The following is a 17,864-nucleotide window of genomic DNA, read 5'->3' as shown; positions in this document are numbered from 1 at the left end:
TCAGGCGAGGTTGGCACACCTGCGAAACTCAATTTGAGCCCGGCTTCTTCCTTTCGATTTTGTAAGTCCTGGTGATCGTCCTGGTGAAGGGTTGTATTGGTTCGATTAGCCACATTAATACCGTTATATATATATATATATATATATATATATATATATATATATATATATATAAGTTTCAGTAATACATATAAATTATTATTGTCGTTTTTAACAAAATGTATTTCGATAAATAAAAGTTAATACATATAAAATATTAAATGTTATTTTATTGTAATGTAATACATATCACTTACAAAAATAAATAAATAATTACAAAAAAAATTTACGGTATTATATTTAATCCGAATTCATTTTATCAGTAACTTTAAACAGTGCACCTTTTATCATTTGTTTCATTTTGGAGCTGAAATTAGTTTTAAATAGTTATATAACTCATCAAATGAATAATCCTATGATTATATTCTTATCGTCAAAGAGTAATAATTGTTTTTAGCGTTTTGAAAAAAAGTTTAAAAAAGGTTTGCTCAAAATTGCAAAAGCTATTAAACAGCTTAGATGCAAAGAAATAAATTGGTATTAGACTCAGAAAAATATTTCGTACAAGCACTTGCTATCCCTTGCATCACCTTAAATATTTTTAGTTTTTACAGAATTTCCGAATTTTAGTGTTTTCAAGCCGAATAACATGATTGACTCTTTCCAACATATGCAAATTTAACCATTTCTCGGTCCATTATAAGTACCAACAAGAGCATTAATACACATACCATCACGTCTAAGCTTTCCTCTCGAGATAAAAGGCTCCATCCGTTGGTATTGGTCGCCCACGAGAAACAAATTCCACTTAATTTGCTTCGTCTGCACCTATCCCGTTGGTAGCCAGTTGGTTGCCGCTGTAACGCCCTTAATAGGAGACCTCGCAACCGACTGCATGGTCTTTGAAACACGCAGTGATTCCATAGAGATTCGAAACTTTTCCCGGATACACATTAAGTGCCAGGAAAACTTTCCATCGACGCAGAGCTTAAAATGAGAGGGACTCATTACCAGGGAGTTTATTCTAAGTTCATATTTACGGTCAAATGTGTTGTTAATTATCAACTATCGCTCATTCTCAGCAGTTAAATTTTCGTAGTATTTCGGTGATGTAATTTTTACGACTATAATTCAAATACAAGGTTTTTAAACGGAAGGATACATAACGTTTCCACTGTGAAGTTAAGCTAACCCTCGAATACATGTGTGTTTGCGTGTTCGCGGCTTCAACAGACATGCCTGCCGTCTGCAACTATCGAATAGAGACATCGGGAACTCCGCTTTTGGTTCTGAGCACTTGCGTTCTCACGTCATTGGCCTTGGATTGAAAGCACGACGTTCCATTCAACGGTCCATCCTCTCGACTAGCGATGTTCCCTAGCGGTGGCCGCAGTGTTACAGGAACGAGTGGAGGCAACAAGGTGGTTCTGTACCAGGCAAGAGCAACGTGCTGCAAGTAGACGTATTTTGGTGGTTCCGGGTCAACACAATACCACACAATGCAAGTAGATTTTTTCAAGGTGGTTCTGTGTATTCCAAAGTCACGCACTACAAGTGAAAGATTCTTAGTGGCTCTGGGTCAGTCAAGGGTCATGCACTGCAAGTAGATGATTCAAGGTGGTTCTGGAACAGGCCAAAATGCCACGCGCTTTAAGTAGAAGTTTCAACGTGGTTCTGTATCAGGCGAGGGCAGCGCGCTGCAAGTAGAAAATTCTAGGTGGTTCTGGAACAGGCCAAAATACCACGCGCTTTAAGTAGAAGTTTCAACGTGGTTCTTTATCAGGCGAGGGCAGCGCGCTGCAATTAGAAGATTTAAGGTGGTTCTGGAACAGGCCAAAGGCCACGCGCTTTAAGTAGAAGTATCCACGTGGTTCTGAATCAGGCGTAAACAGCGCGCTGCAAGTAGAAGTTTCAACGTGGTTCTGTATCAGGCGAGGGCAGCGCGCTGCAGGTAGAAGATTTAAGGTGGTTCTGGAACAGGCCAACATGCCACGCGCTTTAAGTAGAAGTATCCACGTGGTTCTGTATCAGGTGAGGGCAGCGCGCTGCAAGTACATATATGTTTCAGGGTGATTCTGTGTCATGCGAGGACAGCGCTCAGGCAGAGCAGCGACGTGAAGAGCGACGCGGCTGACAGGTGGCCGGCCATGGAGGAGTCGAACTCGGCAATGGCGTCGGCGATCCAGTCGCGGAAGTGCGCCACCTCCGTGTACACGCCGGGGTAGTTCTCCTCGGCACAGCCGTATCCCCACGACACCACGCCGGTCAGCAGACCTCCGCACACCAGCGGGCCTCCCGAGTCGCCCTAACAACAGAACAGCATTTGTGATGACTGCCGCCTGTGAGCACACGCATCGCGATACGAGTCATGTAAAACAACACAGGCAGTAAAGACTATCACAGAAAGATGTTACGTGTGTACGAACATAGCCTTTTTTCCCATTAAACGCCAAATATTAATGAAGTTGTAACACTAAGTGAGTTGAGTTGAAACAGTTGATTATGAGCACATATTTTGTATGGTATCGCATCGCATAAGTGCGACGTGTGTATCAGTTGGTGGTATTATGCGAAGGTAAAAGGTAATTTAACTATAATAAGTATAAAAGAGTACAATTTTAGGGGGCAATGATTTTATTTTAAAAATAGTTGAGTGTTTAACGAAGCCAAACTTATCAAAATTTTAGTTAAACTTAAACAATAATTGAGGTTATTAACTTTCACTGTAACATTTTTTGTTCATTTATGATTTTGCGTTTTCTTTGGCAATGCCCATGTGTAGCAACAATGACGACATAAAATATTCTACTGCATCTTAAATTTAAACTATCACGAAACAAATCATACACAGCTTAAAGTGTTCGATACAAGAAAGTAAAATATTAAAAATAATTGCATAATACATTAATCAGTGAAAGAAAATAGTCATAATTTAGTGACAAATTAGTTTATTCAACAAACACATTAACTTTTCAGATATCATATAACGAAACACTCTTCGCATGATAGTTCGTAATAGTGGAATGCGGTGGTTTTTCCGCAGTGTGTGAATATCCCCGCAAGTATTCACGAGTGTTCATATACTCACTACAATTTGAAAAATGCATTGTCAAAAAACTGTATAATTTTTCAATACATGTATGAGGCAGCATAGTCCCCACTGATGTTAGTTTTATTTTAGACGCATATGTGTTGGTGTGTTTTTACTCTTGTTTTTAAGTAAAGACGCACAAACACATTTTTATGTGTAAAATTATACAGTAATTGCTATAGTTTGGTAAATATGCCATAGATATAGGTGATATTTTTTATCTGTGTTGTATAAATTTACAAATGCGTGATTGTGTAAATTTACCACAACTATCAGTTGATTTTACTTCATCATTTTTAAATTTAAAATAACACTAAACATGTTATTATGCACTACTTCCACAAATATTTTAACTTTTTATAGATTATAGTTGTTACTATTATATGTGTATTTTAGTTTTAATTTAATTATATGTACTTCTAATGATAAGGTATTAACTCACTATGTTCTAAGCGACCTAACGGAGGATCGAACCAGCAACCTTTGGATTATAAGGCATTCGTCTGTACATCAAGACCATCAAGCACAATACTAACTACGTAGGAATCGGAATACGATCTGAAGTACCTAATGAAAATTAAATGGGTGTTCATCACCACAAATAGTACAATATATTGTATTTTTATAGTTGCTTGGTCATTGTAAATTGACTGTGACAAAATTGTGTGCACTTTCACAATGACTTAAGCGTATATATACAACTACAATGAGCTGACAAAAAATTAGGAAGTTGATTGATTCAACATCCAAAGTTTTAAAACTTGGTACTTTTTGCGTACTCTTCAACTTGCGATGTATTAAAACTTAAATGATTGCAAATAAGTCTTTTTTTTCTACCATCTAAGTTGCATCAAAAAATATTTTAAACAGTGTGAATTAATATGTAGTGGCGATGTGAGGTGTTGAGGGGAAAGGTTTTTTTTTTTTTACGTCTGGTTGTTTTGAAATAAAATGGGGAAAGCTGAGTTCTCGCCCCGTTTGGAAACTAGACTAGTTAGGTGTCCCTGTGCGCCCTGAGAGCTCTCAATAATCAGAATCAAAAAACAAAGCAAGGCAACCCGTCTCGGTGCATCAGGGCGGCAGACGCCATCCGACGTCGCGCGTCCGGCGGACATTGATCGCGAGCGTGACGTCAGAGACGAAGACGACAGAAGCAGCTGGCGTTCGGGATCCGTTCCCCCTCTCCCTCCCCCCCCCCCCCCACTCGTCAAGGTGTCACGAGCCGGCACCCACGTGCGCGCTGAGGAGACAGCGGCGGGACTCGAATTATAACTGCGTGGGCCTGCCGTTCTATAACCTCGCGAATCGATCGCGCCGACCGATCCTGTAGCTTTGAAAAGAAGAAAAAAAGAAAAGCATAGCCTACAGAGTTTTGCGGCATTCATTTGTGTTTGAAGACAGAGCTACGCTGTATTTAATTGGTTTTTTTTTTCTTCTTTCCCCTTGAATTCTCATGAACATTTCGATAATACCATCCAACAGTACACCTCTGTCGATGAGCTTACTATGGTTCTTTCCTTACAAAAAATGGTAGCTATTTTTTATATATATGTAAACAATAAACCAAATATAATAATTTAAAAAAATTTAAAAAAAAGAAATTTATGGCTGGATAAATTAATTGAAGATGGAATTTATTCAATATTTAATTGTGTTTTTTTATCTCTAGCTGGCTGTTGGTGTAAATAATTTTGTCTTTCAATCATAATTTATCTTATTTTATATATTTTAAAAACAATTAATTGCACTTTTTTTGGCATTTAAAAGTTTACATAATGATATATATATTTTATAAATTAAGCTGCGTGTACATAAACTATACTATTATCTCTCTCGCACACACACAAGCATTATTTTGTGTAATATTTATTTAATGTAAAACATAGTTTAAAATTATAATAATTATAATTTAAAAAATTAAAAAATCTTATCTGTGCTCAGCGGAATCACTACCGACTACGAAAATTATAATTTAATCACTCAACTGGTGTAGTTTTTAGGTAACTGTAGCTATCCACCCATTCTTTTTACCACCCATTTTTTCATTAATTTCTCCATGAATCATTATTACTCCCGACTCAGAGGAAATTCCTTCGCTTACGAAGTCTAGTCTCCGGTGCCTTCAAAAAAAATTTTTTTTTCCTCCTTTGAAACTTCGCGTATATAAAGAATGATGGATTGAGAAAGTATTGTAGGATAGTATAAGCACGTCTAAAGGAACATGATTATTAATTATATAAATGTTTATGCAAGCGCTGTGTGGACATACAATAAACAAACTTAAAATTATTAAGAAATAAATTTCACAAGTAAAAAAACCCAACATTTTTCAACAAACATATTTTTTGGTATTAGGTGCTTGTGAAAAATTATGTCAGTAAGGTAGGATTCGTGGTATCGTGCAGATGGCGATTTACGAGAGCCAACAGCGCCCATTTCAAAGAGGATTTGATAACAAATCTTGATACAGCCAACATTTTCTTATAGTAAATTCTGGCGATTCTTGGAATTTACGATTATGGAGACTACCATTAGTATACATTTTTCACTATCTATAAATATATTTTTCCTTAAATTATCTTTATTCGGGCAGTTTCTTAAAACGGCCACAGAGATTTCAGAAGTGTGAAGCAACGCTCAGACGAAAAGAAGAGTTAAGTATTTTAAACTTAGACGTCCAGGATTGACGTCTTAAAACATAAGGAAAAGTAAATATTTAAATTAGTTTACGATTAAAGGGAAGTCGGCCATAGTACACATATGATTATTAATTGAAGGCAGATCGAAATATAAATCCATGCTAAGAAATTGTTTTTTTACGTTAATACCTATCAAACATTAGCCTCCCTTTGAGAACGGGTTACAGATTGGCAGACTTTCTGAGACAAATAGGACCATTAAAATCATCATTACATTTGAAAATTAATTTTAATTGAGTTTGAAACTTACCTTTTTTTCCTGATATTACTTGCAGTACGAATGACCACAGTCATAAAACATAAAATTAACTGTTATTAGCAATAGCATTTGCCATCAAATTAAGAGTTATATTATTCCAGCTTGTAGCATTGGAATTAATATTATTAAATTTTATGACCCAATATTACAAAAATTTAGATAAATATTTCAAAATTAAAATAATAGTTAAATTGAATATGCTCAAGCGAATATATCCTATACTATTCAGCCCATCACTAATTTCAGGCATGAACTATGACTTCATAAAAAGGATTTCTACAATAATATGTCTATACAGGATGAGGAAAGTCACGAAGGTGTTATGACTGTGAATAACTCTTTAGTGTACCATTAGTTTCCATTGATTATCCCAATTGTATTCCTCAGACAATTGTAAATAATATCCTATCCTTGTTCTTTTAAATCTGGGCAAAATCAATGTAAATTAATGATAAATTATATACTTATTCAAAGTTAGAAACCCTTATTGACATTTGGCCCACCCGTGTGTGTGGTTGCGGCTTGATAACTGCTGATAACAAGATAACGTCATTGTCGCTCACCTGGTAATTTTTTTGTCTCATCCAACACGTGTGGTTGCGGCTTGAGAACTGCTGATAACAAGATGGCGTCTCGTCGCTCACCTGGTAAGCTTCCTGGCTCACACAACACGTGTAGTTGCGGCTTGAGAACTGCTGATAACAAGATAACGTCTTCGTCGCTCACCTGGTAAGCTTCCTGGCTCACACAACACGTGTAGTTGCGGCTTGAGAACTGCTGATAACAAAATAACGTCCTAGTCGCTCACCTGGTAAGCTTCCAGGCCCTTCCTGTAGGTGTGGTTGCGGCTTGAGAACTGCTGATAACAATATGGCGCCCTCGTCGCTCATCCGGTAGGATTCCTGGCTCACACAACAAGTGTGGTTGCGGCTTGAGAACTGCTGATAGCAAGATAACGTCCTCGTCGCTCACCTAGTAAGCTTCCTGTGTCACCCAACACGTGTGGTGGCGGCTTGAGAACTGCTAGTAACAAGATAACGTCCTTGTCGCTCACCTAGTAAGCTTCCTGGCTCACACAACACGTGTGGTTGCGGCTTGAGAACGGCTGATAACAAGATAACGTCCTCGTCGCTCACCTGATAAGCTTCCTGGCTCACACAACACGTGTGGTTGCGGCTTGAGAACTGCTGATAACAAAATAACGTTCTCGTCGCTCAACCTGGTAAGCTTCCTGGCTCACCCAACACGTGTGGTTGCGGCTTGAGAACTGCTGATAACAAGATGGCGTCCTCGTCGCTCACCTGGTAAGCTTCCTGGCTCACCCAACACGTGTGGTTTGCGGCTTGAGAACTGCTGATAACAAGATGGTGTCCTCGTCGCTCACCTGGTAAGCTTCCTGGCTCACCCAACACGTGTGGTTTGCGGCTTGGGAACTGCTGATAACAAGATGGCGTCCTCGTCGCTCACCTGGCACGCGTCTTTGCCCCCCTCCCTGAAGCCGGCGCACACCATGCCGGGCAGGATCATGGCGCTGTAGAGCCCGCATGACGTCACCGGCACCTCCACGTACCGCAGCTCAGGAGACACGCTGTTGCTGACCTGCCGACATGTTAACTATAGATGTTACACATCTACACAAACACATACACACATTGTGAGCAGGTGGATTCAAAACCACGTGAGCGAGTAGGCCTATGTCAGTGATCACCAGTGATGTGTAAACATCTAACATCGCTAACGAGCAAATTCGTGTGATCTTATCTAGCAAATACACTTCTAACACGAGACTCGGACAAGAATCTTAAAATATCATTCTAATAATGCCGAGCGTGATAAATACACGCAACCGTGTTCTTAATTATATTTCTGGACGCGAATTTCTTGCAGGAGCAGCTACGACGACTATTGAATCGTTTTATTACCCGACCGAAATGTTAAACTATATAGGTAGGCCTAATAAAACCGTTACTATAAAAGCAAAAAAAGTACTAAACCTCATCTTTGGGCCTGATATTCAACAAGTACATTTCTTAAAATACCACCCATGTTGTTTAAATTCATTAAACAGTTGAAGTTTACCATTATTTTTTGTGAACTTTGATTAGCGTATCGGCAGTGGTGTGTCTGTTACATCTTTCCGTTCCATTACTTCTGTCGCAATCACGAAATTAATGCCACCAAATGCAGTATATTGAGAGATAATATTGTATACACACATATACACACACGCACACACACATATATGTATATTGTTTTCGAATGTTATATATATATATATATATATATATATATATCTGACATTCTAAAACAACAAAGTATAAATATAATGGGTTGCAGGGAATGCCAAAACAAGCAACATGTGTCCAGATACGAAACTCTGCAAAGCCACGGATGCAAACAGTAGCGCGCAAATTTAAATTTCCCGCGCATCATGCGGCCCTCCAATGGCCGAGAGTGACGCGCAGTGACGTTCAGGCACTCCGCAGGAAGCAGGCGGCGAGCCGGGCGCAGACTTCCAGAGTCGGTCAAACGCTCCAGCAACCAGCAGTCTTGTGCACAGCACAGAGGATGGTTTTTTGTGACACGGCAGCGTATGTTTTGGCTTTGGGCGACTAGCGCAGTGTTACTGTCAGGCTGGTATTCCCCGACACAAAAGAAAGGGTTTAGGCGTTGAATATGCTACTCCTGTACCCAAGTTCACGGCCAAAATCTATTATTTACTACAAGTCTTTTGTTTTTAACCATTATAGTTTACATTTATTAAGCCTGTGTTCCTAACAGCACTATTTTAAAAAACGTAATTTTTTTATACAAAAATTAGACTCATTTTGTTATTTCATTTCGTCTTTCTTTGGTATCTATCAAAAATAGAAAAATTTTAAAATAAAAAAAAAGAATAACGAATCACAATGTTGGTTTAAAATTATTTTAAGTAAAACGTTTGCGAAAGAGCAAAAAAAGCCCTAAAAATGAAATCGTCGACTTGCTGTGTGAAATCTCGTGTATGAGAAAGCAATTTTTTTTAATGCAGAAATTTGAAAAATAATTCGAGGGGGCACCCGGGTTTGAACCGGGGACCTCTCGATCTGCAGTCGAATGCTCTACCACTGAGCTATACCCCCTTGTGAGTAAATGTCATGATGTGGTGTCTCTTATGATGCAGTAAAGCGTGGGAAAACCCGTTCAGAGAATGTGGTTTACAATAGAGGGCAAGAACTGCCTAAGGCGTCAATATTCTGCCCATCAACTACACTGAACTTCTTATTTCGTTCTGAAAACGTTAGAATGTAAACGAGTACGTGAATTGTTTAAGAAACTATTTTAAAATTACTTATTGCCACTTGTTCCAAGCGAGTGCATAGCAAGTGTGAAATCGATTCATAATCAAATCTTATGATTAAGTTTTAGCTAATGAAATTTCATGATTAAAATAACCTTTCTCCTAGTGTTAGTAAATATCTACTTTAAGTATTATTCTTACATTACGCCTGACCAACAGCCTAAAAAACTAGGATTATTAAATTGTCAATCTTAATAGAATATGATAAGTTAGCCAAAATGTTATAAACAATATTTAAGTAATTTAAAACATTTTTTAGTACCTACATGAATAACTTATCTCAATAAACGATGAATAATTTTTAACTAATAGTTACGTTTCCAAAATTATATCTTGTTAAATGACTATAAATGGTCCCAATCCCCGCCAAGATGGCATCCTATTTTACTCTCATTGGATGTTGCGCCATTCGTCCGTAACATAAGTAAATTACATATCTATGCATGAAATATAATCGTGTATGTTCATTTCCATCCTATGCAACTCGACTTGTTATAAAGGTTTATTTGGCACACCAGTGCTTACGGTACTTCGCCAGATGTTCACGAAATTGAACATATACGAGTAACTGGCGCCAGACTCGGGTCAGCCATCTGGAAGAAATCAACTGAAAAGTGAGCTCCGCTCATGCGCGCAATTTGTGCAACAGGAACTGAACCGCGTCACATCGTACGCTAGGAATACCGTTAGGGTACAGGTGTAGCACACACAAACACCACCTAAATCCTTAATAATTTTTGTGTTTGGGAACACCGGCCCTGTGGTGGAACGTAAGTAGTGTGTGTTGGTAAATCCGAGCCCAGTGTCCAGTGCGAAGGGTGTAGATCGATACTGAGGTCCGACATCTTGGATCGTGACGTAACGAAGGATATTTTAGCCGGCGTTTTAAAAATCCGTAATTATCGACCAAAAAAAAAGGAAATTAGGACAAACGTTTCGGAATGTTATGGAAAAAATTGGTTGTCTGTAAAGTCGGTTTACGGACGATAGTTCAACGTGACGTCATAACAAAACATTGATGAAATGATTGCATACTTTTATGAATAAAATTTAATCATTTTTAATGAATTATCACTATTTTGTATGGATACAAAGAAGGAGTGAAATTAAATCTACAATTAAGTTGATAAATTTACTTTTATTTGCACTCATTAATTCAAATATCTTTATTACTTTAACGAAGAGATTATTTTAACTATAACTTTTATACATATCTGCTATTTAACTTCTTCCAATCTGTGTTATTCTGTTAAGGATAGGACGATGATAGGAAAAGTAGGAAACGAATGGGAGTGTTTCAAGTTTAATGTGCCTCGAAAAAGTCAAATCGATGGTTGTTCCAATCCAGTGGAAGAGAGATAAATGCGGCGCAAGCGAACAATGCGAGTAACGGGACACAGCATAACGGGACAGTATGCGTAACGGGACACGGCATAACGGGACATTATGTGTTACGGGACACTTTTTCGTGCGTGCAGCCGGCGTTCATCGATTTATTAGACGTTGTCACGTCAAAAACATTTAATACGAATTTAGATGATTATGTAATGAAAATAAATTACGACATCGATTACGAACAGACTATCGACGTGTGCCTGCGCTCACCTGGTCGGGCACTCCCCACCCGCTGACCACGCAGTTCTCGCCGAGCTCGGCGGAGTCGGTCCTCATCTGGACGCTGGCGATGCGCTTGCCGTCCAAGGTCACGTTGGCCGACAGCTGCGCGCACAAACAGCAAGTGGCGAGTGCACGGCAAGCGTGAAATCGATTCACAATTCAAATCTTACGATCAAATTTTAGCTTGTGAAATTTCGTGATTAAAATGACCTCTTTGCCGGTGTTGGCAAATGTCTACTTTTAAGTATTATTCTTACATTACGACTGACCAACAGCCTACAAAAAACTATTATTAAATTGTCAATCATATTAGAATATATGATGAGTTAGCCAAAATGTTATAAACAATATTTAAGTAATCTAAAACATTTTTTAGAACCTACATGAATAACTTATCACAATAAACGATGAATAATTTTTAACTAAGAGTTACGTTTCCAAAATTATATCTTGTTAAATGACTATAAATAATCCCAATCCCCGCCAAAATGGCACCCTATTTTTTTTTAATTGAAGCCATTAATAACTCCCTCGTCTTAAAACCCTACACTAAAACAATGATGCTGTGTCCAGGTAAAAAAAAAAAAAAAAAAAAAACCTGCGTGGACAAACGCGGTGCAAATTTTCATGCATCAAGGACGGTGTGCCAAGGGGCGTTGGTCCCTTTTTTCCTGGATCCACGTAGTCAAGTAACTCTACGAGTAACGTAGCCGATCAAGCACTGCCATGTTGGGTTACGACAGTTATGTTTTTGTGCGATGGTGCTGCTATCTCTAGTATTTTTCTCCGAATCAATTGTATCTGTGGTTGCAAATAGTCCGCTAGAATGCGCTGAAACCGTTAGCCGATTTGTTTCCTTACGGGGACTCGGTTTCGGACAAGTTATGGAATACGGCTGACGAGTTAGGTTACAGATGTATCCCAACAAGGCAGTGCTTATTCGCTACCTTACCGGAACGTCTTGGAATACCGCCCTTAATCTTTTATGTTTACAAGAGGGTGAACCAATTGAAAATAGATGCCAGCACTGGTATAAATGTTAATTGTGAGTGATAATTTACTTATTTATACAGTAACATTAACTGGCATTTGTGCTAACTTGACACACCATTGTATTCGTAAATTCATATACCGCGGTGAAACAATACACCAATACACACATTTACCATAACATAGCAGTTGTATTTTTATCCTTTTGATTGTATACTACTGCCAGTTACATCGGTGCAAAATTACAACTTTATTTTAACAAGGAACAATATAGCTTATTACTTGGTGCAGTTATGAATCAAACTAACTAAACGTATGTAGGCTTAAACTTTGAACAATATTTAAAATTAAAAGTATAATTGTTCATGTACCTTTAAAAGTGCGATGTCGTTTTGGAAGTTCGAGTTGTCATAATGTTCGTGTATTTTTGACTTCTCGATGGTTGCTAAATAAACGATGTTGGCCAATGAAGTGGTCCCCATGACTACGTACACTTCGCTGAAACAACAAACATGTTACACAAGCGTTTTTCGTTGGTCATTCTGTGAACGTTTGCACTTGTGTAGATCACGTATCACAAGTGCAGAAATTCACATGTAACATTTTTTTCTTCTAAATTTTAAATTCCTACTGTTTATCTTTTTTTTTTTTACCTGACTACTTCGGGAAAACATCAACTGTTACATTTGAGCTCTAAATTAAATAATATTTCTAATAATGTAAAGAAAACATTAACTTTATGGTACATCTGTTATAATCAAATTAAATCATGGCTATATGGAAAACAACGTGAAACCAGATTTCACTACATTTATTTCATAGGACGAGAGTGGTCATTTATTATTATACCATGTAATAAATTTATTTGTAATTTAAAAGGCCCAGCGCCCCTTTGAAAAAAATTAATGTAGTCGAAACATATTTTGTGGCTTAAGGGAACTAATAAAAATAATTTTATCTTTAGGTTTTGTTATATTTTTCAATAGTTTTGATATAAATTTTTCCACGCTATGAAACATCTGAGTTATTGCATTTTATAAATTGATATTTTTGTTGGTTTGTTTGCAACACAAATTTTTAAAAAATGTCCGAGTTACATTAGCGTAGAATGCTTAATGCAGTTTTTGTAATTTTTTTGACAATAAACATTTTTTTGTATTATTTAAAACTTTAGAGATCCGAATTTTAAACGTTATTTTCCACCTTTACAGGGATTAAATGCAACCTTATAATAATATTCATGTTGTGTGGCCAGAACATCTGTTTAATTTAATCGCTGGGTTCCCCTATGAGTTGCTGTGTCGTTTGGTTCCTCTGTATGTCGTTGTGTTGCCGAATGTTGTTGTTTGTCTGTATTTACTGTTTTTGTTGAACTGTCTCGTCGTAGTCGGCCCACTCTGTTACGTCTGAGCTGCGATAATTGTTCTGGCTAACAGTTGCGACGTTTCGGGAACTGAGAATCGGTTCCCGTGAACAGACCGATAGCAATGGGCGTATTTCCAAAATCATGTTTTTTTTTTAAAACTTAATTTTGTGACTCCGCGAATGGAGTTGACGGACGGCATTCCGTCGCCTGAGGCTCTCCGCAGTCTTTGTGTGGTCGACCGACGTGACGGCAAACAACTTCGTCGCGGTGTGGTCTGTAGCCCCTAACCCCACCTCCCCCCATAACAATCCCCCCGCACGTACAGACCGAATGACAGTTCGGCCTTTTCAGTCGGGACCAAACAGTTGGACCTGCCGTTTGTGCGCCAGGACGGCGGACTGATCAGCAGAAACTCCACGGACTGACGAACTGATTTATGGTTTCCCATCAAATCCAGCGTTTCGCCAGTCCAAACTGCCAGTCCATACAATCAGTCCATCAGCTGAGTGTCGTGGCAGACATCTTTGTTTGTACCCTTCGATTAATTTTCTATTATTTTTCCTTTTTTTTTTTTTAAACTGAAAGTGTAAATGCAACTGTAACATCGAAAGCTCTTTCCGTATCGTGCGATGAAACGACACACATCCAACAGCAGCAGAAACCAAAAGACTGATCGTGCATGGGGAAGGCTTCAGTTCAGTTCGGACTGTTCGGTTCGAACTAGGCGCCTGGCCTCTTCGGGTGTGCAGAGGTTCCCAATCCAAGCCAAATTGTCAATTCTGGGTCGTGTGTGGGGGACGTTTAATTGAACCCCTGGCTGTGCAGCAAAGAGGCGCGTAGAGTTTCTGGTTTTCACGTGTCATCACGAGCCACATAACATTTTTATTAAAACTGCCTCATTAGAAATAGCATTTAAGAGCCTCTGCACTTGCCTATACAAGTTTCGTTCCACGGTTTAGTCTGTAACGTGTAATTGTTTTGAAGAGTGAAAAATTCTGAAAAAGGGTGTTTTCATATTGGTTTGTAAATGGTATAGGGAAGTGCATGGAGCCAATATCTTCGATACTAAACCATAAAATTATTTGGTCACCGCTTAAAGTCCCATACAGACGCGTAGAGGCGAATATGCGTGTGATGTGCGAGCCAGTGTCGCCCCTAGCGCCCCCGCGGACTTTTGGCCGGTTATTCCAAGTCACAAAAAATAAGGGTTTAGGTGTTGTGTATGCTGCAGCTGTACCCTAACTATATTCCTAGTGCACGATAGGACACGGCCAGTCCCTTGTCTTTAGGAAGCGGATTTTGTTGTCACATCCGTTGCCGTTCTGCTGCCCGAATTCCGCGCATGAGCAGAGCTCACTTTCACGTTGATTTCGTCCAGCGGGCGAACCAGCCATTAACTCGTGTATATTCAATTTCGTGATAAATGGGGGATGTGCAAAACGTATTGATGTGCCCAATGAAATTTTATGGTAGCAAAACTATACTGGAATATAATCCGTTTACTTTAATAGTCATAACAAGAAATAATCGCAATTAAAAAAAGTATTTGAGAAAAATCAGAATAACACAATTTAATTTGAGGGACGGTGCTGCTATCTCTGGGATTTTAGCCGTAAAAATCGATGGTTGCGAAACTCCGCTAAAATGCGTTATCCAGGGATCTTCGTAAATATTTACGGGTTTATAAGTAATTTAACGGACTCTGAGTTCACTTACTTTTAACATGAATCCAAATTAATACAAAGAAAAACTGGTTAAGACTATAGTAATAACGCTCTAATCTTTTTTTTTCAGTGTGTGTGTGTTTACTCTTGTTTGGAACGAAACACACAGATCGCAAGTCAAAACACGGCGTAGTTTCTACGAAGATTACAGTTAATTTGAAATTACGAAGAGCTCTTCGTGCGTTTGAGTTGAATTCTTCGGTGGAAAAAGACCGCGGATTCACTGTAATTCCTGACGGGTGAGAGATCCCGGCGTACAGCGCGCAAGGGCACCGTTCACCGAGTCGGTCCGCTGATCCGTTTCCTCGCCGGTGTTCGGTTTTTCGGGAACAGTTTTCCGGAGAGTCGGGGTCACGGTCGCGTCCGGGGACGCACCAAAACGCCGAAATGCCAAAATTGACCACAACGCCGACAGCTAGAAAACTGATGTGTATCACAACGCCGAATCACCACAACGCCGAAATACAGTAACCCCTAAAAATGTCATTGCAGGACTGCCACAAAGGTTAGGTTACGTAAGGTTAGCACACAAATTCATTCAGTTATTTTTCATTTTGTTCCTGTGCGCCCCCTCCCCCCCAACTCCAACCCCCCGCCACCGCCCCCCCCCCCCCCCCGCGACCTTCCGGCGCAGCAACATTTTTCGGCGTTATGGTACACAGCAGTTTTTCTATCTGTCGACGTTGCGGTCAATTTGGCATTCGGTGTTACGGTATTCGGCGTTATTGTACGTTCGGCGTTGTGGTAAGGACCCGTCGCGTCCCGGCGAGACGGCGTTGGAGCGCGCTGGCCGCCCAGGCGACCTGGAAGCGAGGCCCACCTGGGATCCACGGCGTCCATGCAGTGGGCGGCCGTCAGCACGTGCCTTGCGGAGATGACTGACCCCCCGCAGAAGTGCGAGCCCTGCCACCTGAGCGACACCTGGGGGGCAAGCACAGGGCACAGGCGGTCTTATATACCTGTATCAGGGGCGTAGGGAAGGGGGGGGGGATCATAGGGATCCATCCCCCCCCCCGAAATGTATGGAAGGTTTTTTTTACCTGAGTTGAGTTTGTAATTTGTGTTATTTTAATATTCAAAATCAATAATGTTTACAGCAGAACAATATTCAATGTTATATTATGAAAACTGCTAAAATAGCACCATTTTGCACGTAAAAATCCAAATTTTTCCGGGGGAGGACCCCCGGACCCACCTTCCCCCCCCCCCCCGCTTCACAAGGGGGGTGGGTGAATAGCCAAATGTTTAATCCCCCCCCCCCCCAAAATAAAATCCTAGCTACGCCCCTGACCTATATATATATATATATATATATATATATATATATATATATATATATATATATACTAGCAGACCCGGCCACGCGTTGCTGTGGCCGAGTGATTCAGAAAGGATTTAAAAGACAAAATTTAACACAGATTAACATAACGTTTCCAATTCTATTTTATTATTAAATACTCTGATTACCTTTACTCATAATAAATCACAGTTCATTTTAATTAATAAATACTCTGATTAGTTCTAACTATAATAGAAGATAGGTATCAATAATTTATTGTAAACACGTGAGAATAAAATCAAAAATAATACCAAAAAAGCGAGGATACGTAGACCATTTATCAACGAAAATGTGCACTACATGGAGAAAAATTAAATTTGAATTGAAACGTAGCGCCATCTATGAGATATTTATGTCAGACGGTACAAGAGTTGTCTGTAAAAAGCTGATTTAAGGCGCCATCTGTTTGAGACTTATGAAACTTACGATTAATAACACCAATCAACATTGATAATCAGTTAATTATTAATTATAAATTATTAAGACCATTAATCGAAGAAAAAACTATCCTATCTCTCAAGTTGGAAAAAATTACACATAAATGCCAATTTTCATCGAAATCGGTTGACTTGGTGAAGAGTTCACTGGAAACAAACATCAGGACACTGGATTTATATATATTAAGATATATATATATATATATATATATATAGTCGGGCGATGTGGATGGCCGAAAAGTGTTTTGACCGACAGTCGTTTCCCCGACATTTCGGTCAAATGACTTTCGGTCTACTGACTGCTACCCCCACTGTCAAAAACAATAGTTCATCTAGATTGTTGTTAGAAGTTACAAAAATATAAACAAAATATATTAGCACAAAACATTAAATAAATAATATATTTTAAAACAATATTGCCAATTTAACGAATTCAAAATAAAAGAATAAAATATTAGTGATAATATCAAGGACTTTAACCAAATAAGAGTAGAAATTTAAAATAAAAAGAACTCATAACGAGACACTGCTACAGTACTAAGTCCGTTATGGGCAAGCCAACCGTTTGAGAGAAGTTACCTACGCTATTAGCTTTCCTGGTTTTTTTTTTTTTTTTTAGCGTGCAGTCGGTTTGGATATAATCCAGGGCAACCCAAATGCGAATCATATAATATACTTCCGCGTGACCAAACACCCAGGGTGTAAATTAAAAAAAATATATGGCCTTAATGTTATCCACTTGCGTTAGATCCAGTCTTGGCAACCCTACAAGTTTTATACTCCGAAAATTAAAACGAACACACGCTCGTTAGCAGGTTCCAACTCACGGAGTTTATATAAACCACCATGAGATTAATGAATTAAAAATAATTATATAACCTCCACAAGAATTCGAACGTGCGGCTTCAGTGAAACGCATGTTAAGAGACTATCAAAGCAGTGTTTGTATTCATTGAAAATCGG

The 17,864-nt window shown here is 38.9% G+C and overlaps 1 protein-coding gene and 1 non-coding gene across 5 annotated transcripts in view; both read right to left on the bottom strand.

Moving 5' to 3' along the window:
- Nucleotides 1–249: 249 nt before the first annotated feature.
- The window catches only part of LOC134535936 (trypsin-like), a 99,742-nt gene continuing 82,127 nt past the window's right edge, over nucleotides 250–17,864 (bottom strand). For all 4 annotated transcript variants that reach the window (XM_063375338.1, XM_063375339.1, XM_063375337.1 and 1 more), the window contains 5 exons: nucleotides 15,946–16,046; nucleotides 12,407–12,533; nucleotides 11,034–11,147; nucleotides 7,556–7,687; nucleotides 250–2,344 (listed from right to left, as the gene is read on the bottom strand). In XM_063375338.1, the coding sequence (XP_063231408.1) occupies nucleotides 2,120–2,344; nucleotides 7,556–7,687; nucleotides 11,034–11,147; nucleotides 12,407–12,533; nucleotides 15,946–16,046 (699 nt within the window). In that variant the 3' untranslated portion in view covers nucleotides 250–2,119. The remainder of the gene's footprint in view (nucleotides 2,345–7,555; nucleotides 7,688–11,033; nucleotides 11,148–12,406; nucleotides 12,534–15,945; nucleotides 16,047–17,864) is intronic.
- Trnac-gca (transfer RNA cysteine (anticodon GCA)) lies at nucleotides 9,139–9,210 on the bottom strand. The gene has a single exon. It is a non-coding gene; the product is annotated as a tRNA-Cys (tRNA).

This window comes from Bacillus rossius, chromosome 10 (assembly GCF_032445375.1).
Source record: "Bacillus rossius redtenbacheri isolate Brsri chromosome 10, Brsri_v3, whole genome shotgun sequence".
Classification (NCBI taxonomy): Eukaryota; Metazoa; Arthropoda; class Insecta; order Phasmatodea; family Bacillidae; genus Bacillus; species Bacillus rossius.
This window is presented reverse-complemented; position numbering and strand designations above follow the sequence as displayed.